Genomic DNA, 18,195 nt, shown 5'->3' on the forward strand with positions numbered 1-18,195 from the left:
TTTATTACCCGACTAGGTAACATCACCCATGCGAGGGAGTGTGGGGTTTGCTCCCTGTTTATATGCAGTAGCTCGCCCTGCCCATTTGGGTGGGGGGTCTGGTTTCCTCCTTGGTAGTTCCTTGAATAGGGTGTTGTTTTCTGCTTGAGCACAATGCTCAAGCAATGCTCCTCTTCTCCTTCTGCTGGTCTCTAACTTCTGATGGGGGGCCACCACACAGCACTTTGCCTCCCCCATCCCCAAATTGGCTTTGCTGTGTCTCTGCTACCAATTGACCCATTATCTTCCAGGCAGAAAGTACGTACAAGATAACAACTTGTACAGGCGCACAAAGAGATGATTCCTCTTCCACCACTAGGAGGGCCCCTGGCTTTGGAAGATAAGGGTTAGAGGCAGTAGAAGGTGCGACTGATAATCCCTCAAAAAGAAATTTAATCTAATTATTAGGACGTGGGGAAGCAATTCCCTTCTGTGGACAGTAGAGGGCGTCCTGCTCCAAAACGGGGACCTGCGCCTTGGCTGGAACTGCTGAGCGATCAATCACTCTTTCTCTACCTGAAAAGCCACTGGGTTCCCAATGTGCTTAATTACAACACCCATCATTCCCAGCCAGCTTTACCCTGTGGGATTTTGCCCAATGAGGTTAAATCTTGCTCAGTGGGCAAAGAATGCTGACCAACCTTGGGAGTGGGAAGGAGAACCGGAAACTGTGAATGGGAGAAGCAGATTGAAAAAGTTTCTGAAAAGTTTGAATTTCCTTGTTTGGTTTCAGGTCTTGTCGGTTCACTTCCACCCAGATCCCTTTCTTTCAGCTCCCCAAAGGACCTCCATGGCAGCGTCCCTCAAGATCTATAGTAAACTTCCAATTTAATGGACTAATAGAGAGATGGAGGTGTCTCTTAGAGCCAAGAATCCATTAAGGTATAAAAGTGAGACTTTACACATGTGTAAAGCGTACCTAAAAGGTATGTAATGTACAAAACTGTCCGGGCTTATTAGCCAAATAATAGACTTTGTTGGACTTTGGTTATTACCATCAAAATCGTGGTTTGGGCTTTCCTTTCTGTTTGAAGTTGGCTGAACTGAGCCCCCTAAAAACTTGCTGTAACCACGAATCTTTTGAAAAGTTGTATGGTGCCAGCCGGCCTGGCCCCTCTCCCCTTGCAGCCGAAAGCGGTGCTCTGGGCTAAGAAGCCCGAAGAGACTCACCTTGCTTCAGACTCGTGAAGGGGGCGGTGAACTGCCCGATGAAATCATTTTTCGTTGAGGCGTCAAAATCTTCCACCATGAAACGGACCAGGGCGAGTTGGGGTACGTCGACTTCAAACTCAAAGGTTTCATTCCAGGTTGGGTTAAAGCCTGGGCAAGAGGGAAGCAGAGCCACAGGGTGAGAAAAGGGCCACTGACCCAACGAGTGCCCCATTCCTACAACCCACTTCACAAGGAGGTGAGCGTGTTGTGGGAACACCTGGAACCCTGGAATAAACAGAAAACTAGGGTGCAGCATTTAGCAATACATAAAATAGAAGGTGAAAAGATGGAGATTGGTCTATCTCTATCTTTGGATTGGAGAGTTTTAGCCTTAAAGCGATGCAAACATACATTGGACTAAGCTAACGTTACTGATGACCCTAGAGTTAATTAGCCTTAATTCTCCAAAGATTGAGACTCTCCAACAGCTGTTTCAGTTTTCAAAACCCCCTGACAGCTAAGAGGTGTCCACGGGGAGTGGGGGGGTCAAAAAAGTCAAGATGGCAGCCACAACTGCATGATTGAAGCCCTGGCTCATTTTTTCCATGCACTGCACCTTGAATTGGTAAGTTAATTACACAGTCCCTTGGTCACTGTACTACGTTTAATTTTAATTTTGTTTTCTGTTTGGCTTGTAGAGGTTTTCTTATATTGTTTTTGTGGATTGTGGTTAGCAGCTCAGAGTTTCTAAGCTAGATGGGTGGCCCTATAAATCTTCTAAATAAATAAATACATAAATACTGAAACTGTCCATGGTGCCTCCAACATTCTCTTTTCTCCTCTCTTCTCCTCTCCTCTCCTCTCCTCTCCTCTCCTCTCCTCTTCTCTTCTTTATTATTTTCATAAGGCTGGCTGGGGAATTCTGGGAGTTGAAGTCTGCACATCTTCAAGTTCCCAAGGTTGAAAAACACTGGCCTAAGTTATGATTTCTTGCTGAAGGCATCCGCTTACCATTATTATCAATTACTTTGGTTTGCTTCTTCCTGTTGTCCCTTTGGACACCGTGGATCTCCACAATCACCCTTGGATCCACAATGGAATTTTTGCTTTTGTTGACCTTCGGCAGCTGTTGGCCAGAAATGATCTGCAAGAAAGGGAAGATTAGGAGGAGAACCACAAGAGTTCAGATTCTCTGCAGAGGCCTTAAGCTCATCCTAAGCTTCAAATATTTGCATCCTATAAGGGTGCCCAGAAAACATTTCATACTTGCACCACCTCAGGTTTGACACAGCCCATCTTGAGCATGAAGCTGTTGCCTTGGGTGTGAAATAAGTTGCTTTGAAACTAGGAAAGTTTTAAGCTCAAAGTAATGCGATTTGCATGCAAAACAGGACTGTTTCAGACACAGGCACTTCCTTGCAGAATAATGTCGTTTTCAATGGTTTTCATATGCTCCATTAAAAGAAAGCTTTAGTATTGTTAAAAAGATCCTTGGAATTCCACAAAACGGAATTTGAAATTGAATTACGTACAAATGGTGAAGATGTCACAGCAAAAATGTATAAACTTCTGTTAAGATTTGAAACAGAAGAACAACAGGTTACAGACTTGGGCACTCCCAAAAATGTTCAAAACACCCCATTTCGCACTCATCAATGGCTTTTTTGCACACACGATGGGGCCTTTCACATTGGAAAGGGGTGTTTGGAACATGAACAATTTTGCACGCTCCCAACATCTTGGGAAATTGCAAGACTTGGCTTGGATCGGATGCAAGAGTTGTCCCATCTTGCACACAGCTATGCCGAAGAGCTGCACTGCAACGTGAGGTTATGTAAATGGGCTTTCTTGCTCCTACCTTGACCTGGAATTTCTTAGGGTTCCACCACGGCCCTTCAGTGATGGACTTGGGGTTGAATTTGGTCTGTTCATCTCGAAGAAATTCTGGCTTTAGGACATAGCCACAGAATCCATTTTCTTGGAATCGGCCTTGGTGGACATCCATTTCCGAGCTCCTAGACTGGAAATTCAAGGCAACTGGGAGGAATTGTAGAACAAAGGCAACTCAGTGGGTTTTGAAAATCATGTCATCAGGATCATCCTCCCCGCAACCATATTTTTTCTAGCTGAATTCCTATGATCATTAGCAGCCATGAAATCCTTAAGGCAGTGTTGTCCAAACTTGGCCACTTTAAGATGAGTGGACTTCAACTCCCAGAATTCCCCAGCCAGCCATGCTGGCTGGGGAATTCTGGGAGTTGAAGTCCACTCATCTTAAAGTGGCCAAGTTTGGACAACACTGCCTTAAGGAAAGCTTGTGAGAGAGAAGTTTACAAATGAGCTTTCCTTCAGGAACAATGGGATTTTCTTCCTTACTCTACCTGCCCAAATCCCATTCAACATGATGAACATCTTTCTGCAGCTCCGCTATGGGGAAGATCTGCAGGCAGGAAACTTTTCCAACACCAATCTAGATGCCACAATTATGCTGCAGAACCCACCAAACGTTTACACGAGGTGACTCTTCCAATTTCTTCCCTAGGGCATGGCCTACCAGAGGCATCTGCCTGGGGGTTGTGGGCTGGGGGGAAATGATGGAGGCACCATTGCAACAGAAGTTCAGCTCCTGTTGTACATGCGTTGTGATGTTGCACACAGGTACAAAAACGGAGGAGCTTGCGAAGCAACAGCGTGGCGCTGTTTTCCTAATTCTGACAAAAATACTGGCTCCTGCCCTGTGACTGTGATCCTGAGACCGACGGCAGCCAGCGAGTTTAATCCATGCTATTGACGTGACTAAAATCGATCCACCAAAAAGCTTGGAGCATCTCTGTTTAGGTCCCACTGATTGCAATGGGTCTGTTCTAGGATCAAATCCAATGATTCAACTTCTTCTGGATCAAATCCAATGATTCAACAGCCCAATGGGCTTACACGTCTCCCCACTGTAGTTACCTATCTGGCAACCCATGTTCCACATCTCGACAGGGTTATAGTTGGATGAATCTGTCCTCCATCCGGCTGGATAGATCCTGCTCAGATGCTGGACGTTATGATGGATGAAGTCAATTCCTGGGTGAAGAATAAGAAAGAGAAACGGTTTTGTTGTCCCTCTCTCGGGACAACCCGATACAAGCTATTTAATCCAGGACAGAGAAGCGAGAGAAACTTGCACCAGCAATCCATAATTTATGGAATTCAAAGCCAGACCAGATCATGAGAGCTACAGGGTAGCTTTTAACCGGTGCATGCAAAATGCAGCTATCTGGGGCAGGACCAGATCTGAAAGACTGCACACTATGTCCTGTTCAGAAATGTTTGTTTCTAGACAACTACAAACCACTCTCAAAACAGCCAGACTGCTATGTCCTGGGAGAAATAGGAAAGTTTTGGGGACAACCAGAAATTTCCTTTCCCAAACCCCAGCGTTTTCTGCAGCCCTACTATTTGACTGAGAATTATATCAAATCAATGGATCAGCAGCTATTTGCTCTACAAAGCTGCCATGTACAGGAGCAGTCTGGCTCTGAAGATAAGAAGCAGTTTCTAGAGGTATGCAAAGGGGAAAGAATATTTTTATATCCCCTTGTAAGTTGAGCAGATGTATCTTGCTACGGTTGTTAGAAAAGATAAGATAGAATATACAGGTAGTCCTTGACTTATGATCATTCATTTAATGACCGTTCGAAGTTATGATGGCACTGAAAAAAGTGACTTATGACTGGTCCTCACACTTATGACTGTCACAGCATCTCTGTGATCAAAATTTGGGTGCTTGGCAACCAGCATGTATTTATGATGGTTGCAGCATCCTAGGGTCATGTGATTGCCATTCCCAGGGGGCTTCTGACAAGCAAAGTCAATGGGGGAAGCTGGATTTGCTTAACAACCACATGATTCACTTAACGACCATGGCAAAAACTGTCATAAAATCGGACATGACTAACTTAACGATCGCACTGCTTAGCAACAGAAATTCTGGTTCCAATTGTGGTCATAAGTCAAGAACTACCTGTAATTTTAAAAGAGCACGGCTATATGGTGGCAGGGTTAGAATTTTGAACCTGGAAGACGAAGGAAGGAAGGAAGGAAGGAAGGAAGGAAGGAAGGAAGGAAGGAAGGAAGGAAGGAAGGAAGGAAGGAAGGAAGGAAGGAAGGAAGGAAGGAAGGAAGGAAAATTGACCTTTCCTTTTTTCATATTCCATTTTTTAAATGTTGTGCATATGTAACTTACTAAACTGTTGCCTTGCCGAGGTTCAGAGGTATACAAAAGGGGCGGGGTTTTGATCACAACATCAACCCACCATATTACAGATGTTGACCTGCCCCCAGCAGACATCCCTGCAGAAGTTCTTGAACTATTAATGTCAGTATCCCTAGCCAGAATGACCAAGACCGAGGCAGCTGGGATCTGTAATCCAACAATTCTGGCAGACCACAGATTGCCAAGCCAGATGTATACTATTAATAATAAATTTAAAAAGAGTACTGGATCAGGAATGCTGTTATATTCAGTTATATTCCAAAATCCTCATTAAAAACATTACGAAGATGTTTTAAGTACCTGATTCCTGAGTCAGTTTAACAGCTTTGCCTTCACTGAAAGAGGACATCTCATCGTAAGGCTGGGACTTTGTGTCTGCAAATCCCTGAAAGTGGACACTTTTGCAGTAGACGACAGTATCCGACAGGTCCTTTGCGAGCTTTAACTTGTCGGTCTAGCAGAGAATGAGAGAGTGAGAATAAGTCAGCCACACTACAGGTCTGTGCGTCCCTCAAACATTATTCAGCTGAGGTGCTTTGAAATATGCAAAATGCCTCTTTAAAGCAGCCTGGTCTTTTTCCAGGCTTCTGCGTGAGTCCAAACGAGGATGCAACAGTGTGAGGATCAACTCATTAAAGCAGCCACATGTCTACTGAAGCTCATTAAAACAGCTATGTCTCTCTTTTTTTTCAGGTTTCTATGGAAGACTGAAAAAAGGCCAGGCTGCCTTAAAGAATGCTTTCACACAACCCAAACACCTCTTCTAACCCCTAATAATCTTCCTTCAAGAGCAGAATAAAACATATATGTTCCCATGAGGGTTTTAAAGAGTCTCAGCTTACTTCCTCCTAGTATAAACATGGATCATGTACCAAGGAACTTACCATTTTCTTCTTTTCTACCTCACGCTTCACATTTTCGTCTTCCATTTCAGCTGCTTCATCCTCATCTGAAACCTCTTCTGTTTCTGGGCTTAACTTCTTTCCTTTCACAAGAATTTTCCCTTTTAATTGCTAGGAGATATAACAAAGATGCAATGCAGTGGAGAAAATAAAGTGATCAGGTGCCGGGAGCACATCTAACAGAACTATGGATGACTCCACAGGTATTAGCCAATAAGTGCTTACTATAACCCAGAATTTCTCACCCTTGGTTGCTTTAAGCTGTGTAGACTTCAACTCCCAGAATTCCCCAGCCAGCATGGGAATTCTGGGAGTTGAAGTCCACACAGCTTAAAGCGACCAAGGTTGAGAACACTGCTATAACCATAGCAGAGGAAGAACTGACTTTAGAAATGATTTGATAGTAATGAAGCTGTAAGAGTAAAAAGGGAGATTCTCTATTCCGAGCTTCATTTCAGGATTAAGATTAACCATTTTTTGTGCTGTAATCATACAAAGAACTGCAACATCAGTGCAACCCTCTTGTTATGAAGTTTCAGAAGTAACTTAAAATAGTAATAATTTTTAAAAAACCAATAAGAATGTCAGACCTTCGAGGTAGACCAGACTAGGAAACCTAAGTTATACAGGCCAATGCAAATTTTATAATAAAGTTATAGTAACAGAATCTGGCAAATCTGAATGCCCCCCCCCCTTTATATTTGTGAGAATTAGGGAGAGTCTTGTCTGAGACGCTTTCTCAAATTACATTTCTGCCTCGGACTCAAATTTCTTTTATCTGACCATTGTCTTGGTTGTGGCTCTTCCTTCTGTTCCTCCAGGTTATTCCTATTGCCCATTACATGTAACATGAACAATAATAACAATAAAGAAAAATAGAATATCTAGAGATAGAAGTTCCTGTGTCCCTCTTTCTTGAAAAATGAAACAAAACACTGCATCATAGCTGACCGTAGGGCTGTGCGTCCTTCAGAAAAGGTACAGAAATGCCCCAGAATTCACATCAGTGCAACATCCCTGCTGTTCATTAAAGCAGCCCTTCTTTTTTCCAGCTTCCACGTGAGCCTAAAGAAAGGAGTGGCTGTTTTAAGGAGCTGGTTTGACTTCACTTACCTCTTAAAGCAGCTGTGTCTTTTTTACAGGCTCGTGTGGAAAGCTGAAAAAAAGAAGGGCTGCTTTAATGGATCGAGGGGTTGTGTCCGTGTCCAGGTGAGGTCCAGAGCACTTCTTTCAAATCGCTTTTGAAAGCTGCACAGCCCTACCAGACAGACAGCTAATTCACACAAGCAACAATGAACTAGTTATGTCAATGTTTGGATCCCCAGCTGCAGAGCAGCCTTGCGGGGTAAAAATGTGGACAAAAACTTGCTGTGGCCGTGCAGATGGGTCTGTTCACTTCTACCCTGATTTACCTTGCTCAGGAAACTCTCTCGAGCCATGTAAATCACACATCATCTCCTTCTGTAGGAAGATTTGTGAATGTTAACATCAGCTTCAGAGCAACCTGGGCCAGCAGAGACAGGTGGGAAAACATGGCAGAGGACAAGTGATGATTAACAGTCCTTGGGATATTTTAATATTCCTGGGATGTGAGGTGTTGACTATTCGACCTACTTGTCTCTTAACTCTTTTTCAGGGAAACCATTTCTATAACACCGATGTCTTGCCTGCCCAGCAGCTATGAAGATTTTCAAATTTGCTTCCTTTTGTTTGCTTTCTTTATTTTGTTAAAAAGAACAAGGAAGAAAGGGAAGAAAAAGAAAAAAAGAAAGCAATCCAAAAAGGACAAAAAATTTTACACACACAGATACATACACATACGGACTTCTCATACATATGTGTGTAAGTATATAATGTGTGTGTGTGTGTGTGTATTCACATACAGGTAGTCCTCATTTAGTGACTGCCTTATTTAGCAACTGTTTGCAGTTACGACGGTGATGAAAAAGTAACTTTGCAACCAGTCCTCGCATTTATGACCTTTGCAGGTCGGTAAAGCAAAGGAAAACTGAAGGAAGATTGTAAAATTATATTTCACTTAGTGACTGCTTTTCTTAACAACCAATTTGCCAGTCCCAATTGGGGTCGCTAAATGAGGACTCCCTGTACTCACTCTCTATCTCTCTCTATTTATCTATCATCTATCTATATCTATCATCTCTCTCTCTCTCTCTCTCTCTCCCCCATTCCCCCCTCTCTCATCTATCTATCTATCTATCTATCTATCTATCTATCTATCTATCTATCTATCTATCTATCTATCTATCTATCTATCTATCTATCCATCCATCCATCCATCCATCCATCCATCCATCCATCCATCCATCTACCTACCTACCTACCTACCTACCAATCAAGTTTTACACAACAGGTTCAGTAAAATATTTCCTGTAATTGTCCATATGCAGTCTATGTTCGAAAGTAAATCCTCCATAAGTTGCAAGTAACTTCAGGGCTTCCATTTATTAAGAATTGGGATCATGAATTTATCTTTCCAACACTGAAGGACTGGTCTTTTAGCAATAAGAAGGACATTGAGAAGCCACTTCCATGCTCAAGCTGCCAATCTCCATGTAATAGGAATGTAGCTCAAAAAATATGGACAATCTGCAAATATCTAACCTTGTCTTAAAGTCAAATTAATAGATGTTTTTGTATCTTCCCTTGATTTCCAGATAGAGTTCCTACTTGGCTTAATTTGACTACAAGGAAGGAAATGCTAGGATGAAATGGTGGGGACCCCTCAAACAGTGGTATTTTTAAAATCTACCATTCCTTTTGCAGTCTTTTGTTGTACTTTAGGAAGTAACTCAGAGAACTTTGAGATGATTTTCTCTGGCTCAGGGTCTTCCAGAATTACCAGACTCTGACTCCCATCCTCATTCACCAGAGAAGCAAGCATGCAAGATGAAGGAGATGAAAGTTTGAGTCCAGCACATGCGGAGGCCACCTCAGTGATTCAATGCTTTTAGTGGTTTTGACTGAGATGGCCTACTCTATGAACCTTCTTTTCAGGAATGTGAAAGACCTTGGCAAGAGTCTTCTGATGGTGGATCTGAAGAACGATCCTTGCAGATCATTTTTAGGCATGGAAAAAGTAAAAAAAAAGTAACAAGGGAAAAGATGGCCATCCTTGCAACTTCAAGGTCACCCCAAGCCACCCAAAGCTCACCTCTGGGGAAGGTAAGTTGTTTGCTTGGGAATCAACTGGTGCCACCAGCAACATGTCTTTCAAAATGGAGTGCAAGTGGCGTGCCATAGTCTCCTGCTGATCAAGGCTACAGTGGTTCTCCAGGGATATGATGACGGGATACGGAGAGATCTGTGTGGAAGAGAAACAACCCGAAGCAGTCGATGTTGACTTGTTTGTAGGAGCATGACTTCTGCCCATGGGCATTGCCCCAAACCTTTTGCTCCTAGAGAATGTCCTACTCTATGAACCTTCTTTTCAGGAATGTGAAAGACCTTGGCAAGAGTCTCCTGATGGTGGATCTGAAGAACGATCCTTGCAGATCATTTTTAGGCATGGAGCGTAACAAGGAAAAAGGGAAAAGTTTGTTCTGATCAGCCCAAAAAATCTATTTTCAGATGGGAAATGCTTTTGAATATGGATTGGCAATTGCTTCGTAAATCCGGGGACCCTCTCACCGTTGGAGGTGACTTGAACCCAACTATGGATCCTTTTTGAAATTGTAAAACTCTACCATCCCGATTATATTCTTCAAGTTATAGCGTGTGGCTGGATTACAAGTCTGAATTTAATTTAAGTGAATATGTGGCATTCTCTTAATCATCCCCACCAGGATTTTCCTTTCTTCTTTGCACAGAAATTGTGTTTGGCTATATTAATACCTGCAATATAAGGCCTATCTTGGTTTTATACCAGGTGTCTTCAGGGCATGGTCAAAAAGATCAAGATGACAATCACAACGGTGTGAAACACATAAGAAACAGGCAGAGCTGTAACTGCAGTGTTGGGGCCACAATCTCAACTTCTTTGACCATATCCTGCAGACGCAAAATTTACTTATTTACCTTTATCTAAGGGAAATTTTACAAAAAAAAGGTAATTTGTCTTGGAGTTTCAAGTAGAGCTTTTTCTCAGACAGCACTAGTCAGATCTTCTGTGGTTTTATGGTATGCTCGACCTCAACGGCTGGCAGCAGAGGACTGTTGCCTGTTGGAGGGGTTAAAGATGGTGGTTGCAACCATGAATTGAAGCCCCACCCATTTTTTACAAGCAGTGTTCATGTGATGCACACAAAAAAGGAATAGGGCTTTGATTATGCAGTTGCAACTGCCATCTTGACTTTTTTGACCCCTTTGAGGGCATCCTGGCTGGTGGCATGGTGTCCATGGATGAAATGGCAACTGGAATGGTTCTTAATGACATTCGGAGAATTTCAACATTAGATATTTTAAAAAAAAATTAAAAATGGGGTGGGATCTCATTATCTCTCAGAGTGAAATCACTGAAATTTGTGAATTAGCCATCTTGAAAAGATTTGGCCCTTGTAATTACTACAAGCACCTATGTCTTGGCCCCTATGGTACTTTTGTTACCTAATATGGTTGCCATAACCTAGCTGGGTGTCCACAGATGGAAAAACTGTATGTTTTATAATTACAAGATGGGTTTGTGTGTATGTGCGTATGACCTTTTTCTCTCATTTGGCACTTTCCAAATGTGCCAGGAGTACAACTCCTAGAATTGCCAGCACCCCTGAAGCATTTTTTTTTTTAGAAAGCAACACAGTTGCTTTGGGCTGTACAGTAAACTTCAATTTAACCAATTATTTGGGAGGATATGATGTCCGTTAAATCCAAATGTCTGTTAAGTCCAAATGAATTAAATGAAGTAATTGATGTCATTTTTCTGAATTTACATAGTTCTGCCCATTTAAGTCATTTGCGTCAATATGTGCCAATTTACATCATTTGCCTAATTATGTCATTGGTGTAATTTACACCAATGACATAATTGATGTTGATGTATGCCATTTGCCCAGATGCTTTCAGAAATAATAGACTTTCTCAGTTATTTAGAGTTGAAGCCTGAACTAAAATTGTGTCCATTACAGTGGTACCTCGGGATACAAACGCCTCTACTAACGAACTTTTCAGGTTATGACCAGCTCTGGCCACAAAAATTTACCTCGATATTCGAACTCCGCCTCGGGGTACGGTCATTTTTCCGCCCTGACACGTGGTCCGCGGCCGTTCTCCTGCCGCGCCGCGCCGCGCCCGGCCGTTCTCCCGCTGCGCCGCGCCGCACCCGGCTGTTCTCCCGCCACGCCGGGCCGTTTTCCCGCCCTGCCGCGCCACGCCGCACCCGGCTGTTCTCCCGCCGCACCACGCCGCGCCCAGCCATTCTCCCGTTGCGCCGTGCGGCGCCTGGCCGTTCTCCGCCGCGCCGCACGGCGCCCGGCCATTCTCCCGACCCTGACGCGTGGTCCGCGGACGCCAGAACGGATTAACGGTAATTACAGTGAACCTTATGGGAAAATTTGCTTCGGGGTGCGACCAAATTCGGAGGGCGGAACGGATTAACCGGAATTACATTGAACCCTATGGGGAAATTTGCGTCGGGTTACGACCAACTCGGGATACGCCCAGAGTTACGGAATGCATTAAGTTTGTATCCCGAGGTACCACTGTATATCTGAAATCTACTGGATGGGGGAACATAAAAATCAAGGTTTCTACTGTACCTTTCTCTCATGGTACAGGAAAGGAAGGAAATAATCCTTGTACATAAAGAAATTGTATATTAGAATAAAGGACCATATTCTTCATTTTTCCTTGACCCATTACTGTTAAGGAGTATTTCTTCTTAACACAAGAGGGGGGAACCAAAGAAAAATACTTAAAAGGCATGGCAAAGGAAACAACATAGTAGACCAAAATAAAAGCTGCATCTACTAATCCAAAAATTATATGTTTAAAATAAGCTTCCCACCCTTAGGGGATCTAACACTCCGTCTGAAATGCCAAGTAAAATTTCAGAAGCCAAGGAATTCCAAACTGACTCAAAACTATTTAAGGAGCAGAACAACACTATTGGCTCCGCCTTCCTCATCTGAAATATTTAATCATTTCTTGTATGTAAGCCTTTAGACATGCTGGCATGTCCTTGGGCTTAGAAGAGAAGGCAGCTCCCCTTACTTTGAAAGCATAGTTCTTGATGGCTTTGATGGCGTCGCAGAAGAGGATCTTGGAGGTAAACGTGTAACCGTGGTAGATGACCGGCTCTGAATTCGGGCCGTTCCAGCAATCGAGCTCCACACATCGGCAACCTTTCGTCAAGGCTCTGCAGGAAAGAGCATCAAAACCGATTGGGGTGTGTCCTTCAAAGCAAGTCTCCCTCTTCAAAGAGGGGAATGTTAAGAAGAAGCACCAACCTCCTATCTTTGGTGGGCCAAATAGGACATCTGAGGTGTCCATGGGGGAGCACCAAAAAATCAAGATCGCAATCAGGACCGTGCGACCAGCGGGCATCTTGATTTTTTGACTTCCTGAGGACACCTGCTAGTCATGTGTCTTGAGTTAAACACTGGATGGGGGAATCAGTCGTCTTTTCAGATAGCGGGTGTTCTTACTCAACATAACACAGGGGCCGATCCTAAAACCAATACAAAACGGGGCCAAAATCTGGTGAGATTCCAACATTTCCTGCAATTTTGGGGTTTCCAGCTGAAATTTCATGAACTCTCTTCCAAGATTTGGGCGACCTTGCATGATTTGAGACTGGTGGCAGGAGGATCAAATAGATGGGATATGGGGTTGATCCTGCCAACCCATGTACGAGGAAGCATTTACATGAGATGCCTCCTTACAATCCCACCGCTAGCCCAGGTCACAGATATAGATGTTGTTCAGTGCTAAAGGTGTTGGAACTGGCCCAAGGAGACCCAGGTTCTGGCCCATTCAGACACAAAGTTCATTGGTTGCATTTTGCCCAGTATCTCTGAGACATCAACTTTGAGAGATCCTGGGAAAACCCATGAAAACCACAACATCTTCATTTCCTTTGTCCTATGTGGTTGCGTTTTGCCTAGCCCCTCTCTCTCTTCACCTAGTCTACCTCACAGGGCTGTTCGAAGGAAATATCAGAGAAGAGAGTCCTCGGTATGGTGTGTTAAGTTGCTGGATGAAAGACAGGCAAGAAATGCAAGAAATCAATGCATGAAATATGGTTCGGTACCTGATGTAGGCTTCAGTACTGCTGGGCCCTGTTAGCTGGTCCTCCATGAGGTAGGTATTATGTGAAGAAGATATGTAATAATGGCTGAGTGGTTGGGTCATATCCTGGTAGACCTGGCGGTGAGTTTTATTGAAAACGTTCCCGTCCACAGACAGCAAATACATCTGGAAGCCATCTTTGCTCATGGCCCTTTGACTTTTGACTGCAAAAAATTGCAATTAAAAAAAGGAAAAGAGATTCTGAGAGCATTTTTTTAAACTTTTTTTCTTAGAATATGCACAAGCAATGAGAAGTAACAATGCAGTGAAGAACTTAAGTGGCTTAAGATAAAAATCTTTATTATATAACAAGTAATTTAAGGCATTTTGCAGTTGTTAATCAATGCTACACTCAGCTCTCTAGATGTAAACTTTAAGCCACCTTATGCTTATCAGCATTTTAGAAAACATAGTTCATGTTGACATAATTTTCTTCTTTATCTTTAAAGGTTTAAGTTATCTAAATCATCAGTGTCAATAATCTCTAGGCAATACTGTATAAATACCACCGTACCCCAATAATATAATGTACTATTTGTGTTTTATAATAATACAATAAAACAATATATGATTTTTTTTTTAAAAAAGGAAAAGGCATGGTTTTGGAGAATGGTAGAGGATGATGGAAGACAGAGCAAGCCTGATTGCTTAATTCTGATTTTGAGAATTAAAAATTGTGGCTTCGATTGCTTCTCGATGTGAATGTTTTGGTTCACACCAAGATGACCAACTGAGGAACGTATCTCCAGCTGCTTGTCCACAGAGACCTGATTCTCCACAGAGATGACCGACTGAGAAACGTATCTCCAGTTGCCTATTCTCCACAGAGATGACCGACTGAGAAACATATCTCCACTTGCTTCTCCAACAGAGACCTGCTTCTGCACAGAGATGACCAACTGAGAAACGTATCTCCAGTTACCTGCCTCGTTGGGCTCATATTGCTCAATGAGAGAGAGTGCCAATTCAGGGCCAGCGTCCTCCTCGTATTGTTCCTGTTGCAGGAATCGCACCAGGTGGTCCAGCGACATGACCAGCTTGTCCTTCGCATGATCAGAGAAGATGCGGTCAATCTCCTTCCGCTCCGTCAGTATCCTGTAGAAGTCCTCTATCTCGTCGTCTTCCAAGGTGTCGGTCTTGGATTTGTCACACTGCTGTGAATGTAGAGGGAAGAAATAAAAGGACTTCTTCTTTATGGGACGCAACCTAAACCAGGGCTAGACAATGCAAAAGAGGGGATCATTGGACACAATCAACATTGCTGGCTGAACAAGCGAAGCGTTGCTCTCACCAAGGAGGTCAGCTAGTAAGCGGAGACAAGAAGTTCACAAATGCTTCCAGCCATAAGAGCTCTGGCCTCTCCTTTCTGGAGAAAACAGGAGTCTAATTTTGGAACTGGCAATTACAAGCTCTTCCTCCCTCCCCTTTCTCAGCACAAATGGAATCCAAGTCCCATGGTGCAATGACTGGAGCTGCACAAGAATCCTACCCACCATGCCTTGGGGACGCTTGCCAAGCAGTTTGGGGGCCCAATCGCTTACAGTGTGATCCCATCGTTCCCCTAATTCACTATCGAAAATGGGAGCCGTCAGCGGAAAAGATGACATTTGGTTTCCTAACGCCTGAGCGGTTGAAAGAGAGAAGACTCTTGATGACTAATTCATAGCGCTGAGTTGGAACGTAGGGAGAAAAATAGATATTGTGTGGTTTTCACACAACTCCAGTGCAGGGGAGAAAAGCAACGTTGAACAACCAAGCCAAAGCATGCAAATTTTTTTCCTCCTTACTTGAAGTCAGAAGAGTCCTAAAGCTTTCAACCAGTACACGTTAAAAGCCCTATTCTAAAACTTTCGTAAATTCAAGTGCTCACCATGTACACGCTCTGGGTAAGTCTGCCCTGCTGACATCACTCACGTGATACCTGCAGAAGAGCCTTGATGCATACAACCGGAGGCACGTTATGCCCAACTATCTGCAGGAGAAACACTTGAGCAAGGTTGGTAGGAGGCAGGAGTTGATACCTAAATATGGCTATCAGTCCAATGCAGCACATTAATGTTTGGTAGTACAGGGAGTCCTCGCTTAGCGACAGTAATTGGGACTGGCAATTCGGTCACTAAGTGATGCGGTCATAAAGCATGATGTCACATGACTGTGCCGACTTATGACAGCAGTTGTGGCAGTCCACGTTGCCATCGTTAGGAGAATCCCGTATGGTCGCGGTGTCCCGCCATCACGTGACTGCCATTTGTGACTTCCTGCCAGCTTCCTCATTGACTTTGCTTGTCAGAAGCTGACAGGGAAGGTCGCAAATGGTGATCACGTGACCGCAGGATGCTGCAACCATCGTAATTGCAAGCCGGTTGCCAAGCGCCCGAAACGTGATCACGTGACTGTGGGGACACTGCAACAACTGCAGCGACAAGGACCCATCGTAAGTCCCCCTCATTCAGCATCATTGTAACTTCAGATGGTCACTGAACGAATGGTCATTCAGTGAGGACTTCCTATATAGAGAAATCACAATTTGTGGGGGAAAAAACATCAACAAAGTACAGTAACCTGGGAAGAAACAGAATATAGAAAGGGAAATGGTATGTAAAGAATCAGCTGGAAGATGTATCATGTGCAACAGGAGTGACATCACAACATTGGGATAAAATTTCAGCTCAAATCCTACATTCAAAAAGCCTTTAATTGTTTCTGAAATACCTTTGACTCCATCTTCAAGAAACCAAAAACTAAATATATAACCTTCTCCTTACCTCGAAGATCTGCCGGGCATAGCTGTCATCCAACTGAATGTTGACTTCCTTCATGAAATTTTTGAGTTCCTTAAAGCTCATTTTGTTATCCTTGTTCTTATCCGCTTTCCTCAGGCAGGCGTGAATCCAGCTGTTGAAATGATTATTAAGGAGCCTACATGGAAAGGGGGTGTCATACCCAATATTTCAAACTAAACATTTAGAAGCTAATCTTCTCAGGTCTAGTGCCCTTCAAATCTTTGGGTTTACAGGGACAGGTAGATCCAGACATTATATGAGGACATCAGATGGGGCAATGCTCTTCTAGAAGATTTGAGATGTTGTGAAGAGAGGAAAGCAGATGTAAGTATGTGAAGAAAGCGTTCAGCTTTAAAACAGTTTTCTCGTGAGACCCTCTCTTTGTTCAGTCTATTTCAGTTGTCCATCTGAAGCCAAGGTTGAGAAACACTGATCTAGTGCATAATAGAGATGTGTGACTCACAGACATGCTTCACTTCTACCTTGTGAAGATGTGCTGCTCCACCTTAGCAAAGACTAGAAGTGGGGCACGTGAGCCCCACTGACGTAGCAACTTCTTGGCACCCCATTACCTGCACAGAAGCTGTTCTTAGTAAGTTTCACACAAGTGGGGTATTTGATGGGTGTTCTCCTTAGATATCTGACGTGAAGCATTCCTTTGGAAATTTGCACACCATAATATAAAGCTCTGAAATGGCATCAGAGCACGTCTATACTATGCATTTTCTGACTTGCTCTACTGTACCTGGATCAGCTTTCCCCAACCTGATGTAATCCAGAGAGATTTACTTCAATTTCTATCATCCCAACCAAGTATGTTGAATGAGCTCTTGCATCAGATTTCCACTCAACTCCCCCACCTTCCCCTCAACAGATCAAACTACAACCACACCAAGCTAAATATAATCCCAGTAATTATAACTTCAGAGAAAACTCTGGCCAGGGGATAAATACAGTCCGAGTAACCTTGGTCAAGGCTCAGTTTGGAAATTACGGGCTTCAGCATATTTGAACGGGATTGAATCTCAAAGCCACAAGCTTGGCCAACAAGAAGGTACATTTAGAAGACCTTAACTGAAAGGGTGACAAGTCTTGGGAAGGCATTACACTTTTCTTTTTTCCAAAATGGGCTTCATTAGAAGCCAAGATTGCACGTTTGTGCCATTCTGTCAAAAAGGATTTGGCTATTTTCACAGTTGACCATTCTCAACTGTGACATTGTCTCACCTGGGAGTGTTCATGAAGGCTTTCTGCCATCGGGCTATGTAAGCTGAAGAGGGGAACACTAACCATTGGCTATTCTATGGAAGCAGTCATTGGCTATTCTATGGAACGTCCCATTTTTCTCCCAGAAAATATGAGTTTGGTCCTTCTGGAGTGATCTGCCATTTTCCAGAAGTGATCATGGAAATAATGACCTACCTAGAGAATGACCAAATTGGGGCATTCCAGGAGAAAAAGGGAGTCTTCTGGTGGACACAGAGCTTTCCCCATCCCTACTGGAGAACATCTTGGGGGTGAAGATTGGAAGCCAAAATTAGATGCAATTAATTAACTATTAATATGATTTAAGTTGTTCATATTTGAAGAAATATGCACACAGAAACACACAAGAGATCCCTGACCCCTTGTGGACTGATTTATTCCCAAACTGAAAACAAATTCAGAGATGTTATGTGGGGTAGAGATGGGGAGTGTGCATTTAAAAATCAAGATGACTATCGCAACTGTGCAATCAAAGACCCTTTTTAATGTTCGGGCCACCACCTTGACTTTTTTGACCCCTGCCGTGGTATGGTCAAACTCTCCTTCT

The 18,195-nt window shown here is 43.3% G+C and overlaps 1 protein-coding gene across 2 annotated transcripts in view; it reads right to left on the reverse strand.

The window, feature by feature from the left end:
- The window catches only part of PLCD1 (phospholipase C delta 1), a 59,019-nt gene that overhangs the window by 5,471 nt on the left and 35,353 nt on the right, over nucleotides 1-18,195 (reverse strand). For both annotated transcript variants that reach the window (XM_088149953.1, XM_007437901.3), the window contains exons 4-14: nucleotides 16,365-16,494; nucleotides 14,522-14,753; nucleotides 13,562-13,763; nucleotides 12,523-12,667; nucleotides 9,530-9,679; nucleotides 6,340-6,468; nucleotides 5,756-5,909; nucleotides 4,147-4,263; nucleotides 3,050-3,228; nucleotides 2,203-2,335; nucleotides 1,210-1,359 (exon numbers count right to left, since the gene is read on the reverse strand). In XM_088149953.1, coding sequence (XP_088006079.1) covers nucleotides 1,210-1,359; nucleotides 2,203-2,335; nucleotides 3,050-3,228; nucleotides 4,147-4,263; nucleotides 5,756-5,909; nucleotides 6,340-6,468; nucleotides 9,530-9,679; nucleotides 12,523-12,667; nucleotides 13,562-13,763; nucleotides 14,522-14,753; nucleotides 16,365-16,494 — 1,721 coding nt within the window. The remainder of the gene's footprint in view (nucleotides 1-1,209; nucleotides 1,360-2,202; nucleotides 2,336-3,049; nucleotides 3,229-4,146; nucleotides 4,264-5,755; nucleotides 5,910-6,339; nucleotides 6,469-9,529; nucleotides 9,680-12,522; nucleotides 12,668-13,561; nucleotides 13,764-14,521; nucleotides 14,754-16,364; nucleotides 16,495-18,195) is intronic.

Source organism: Python bivittatus, unplaced genomic scaffold (assembly GCF_059951505.1).
Source record: "Python bivittatus isolate LINGU-HERP-01145 unplaced genomic scaffold, Pbiv_v1 ctg000610_np1212, whole genome shotgun sequence".
NCBI lineage: Eukaryota > Metazoa > Chordata > Lepidosauria > Squamata > Pythonidae > Python > Python bivittatus.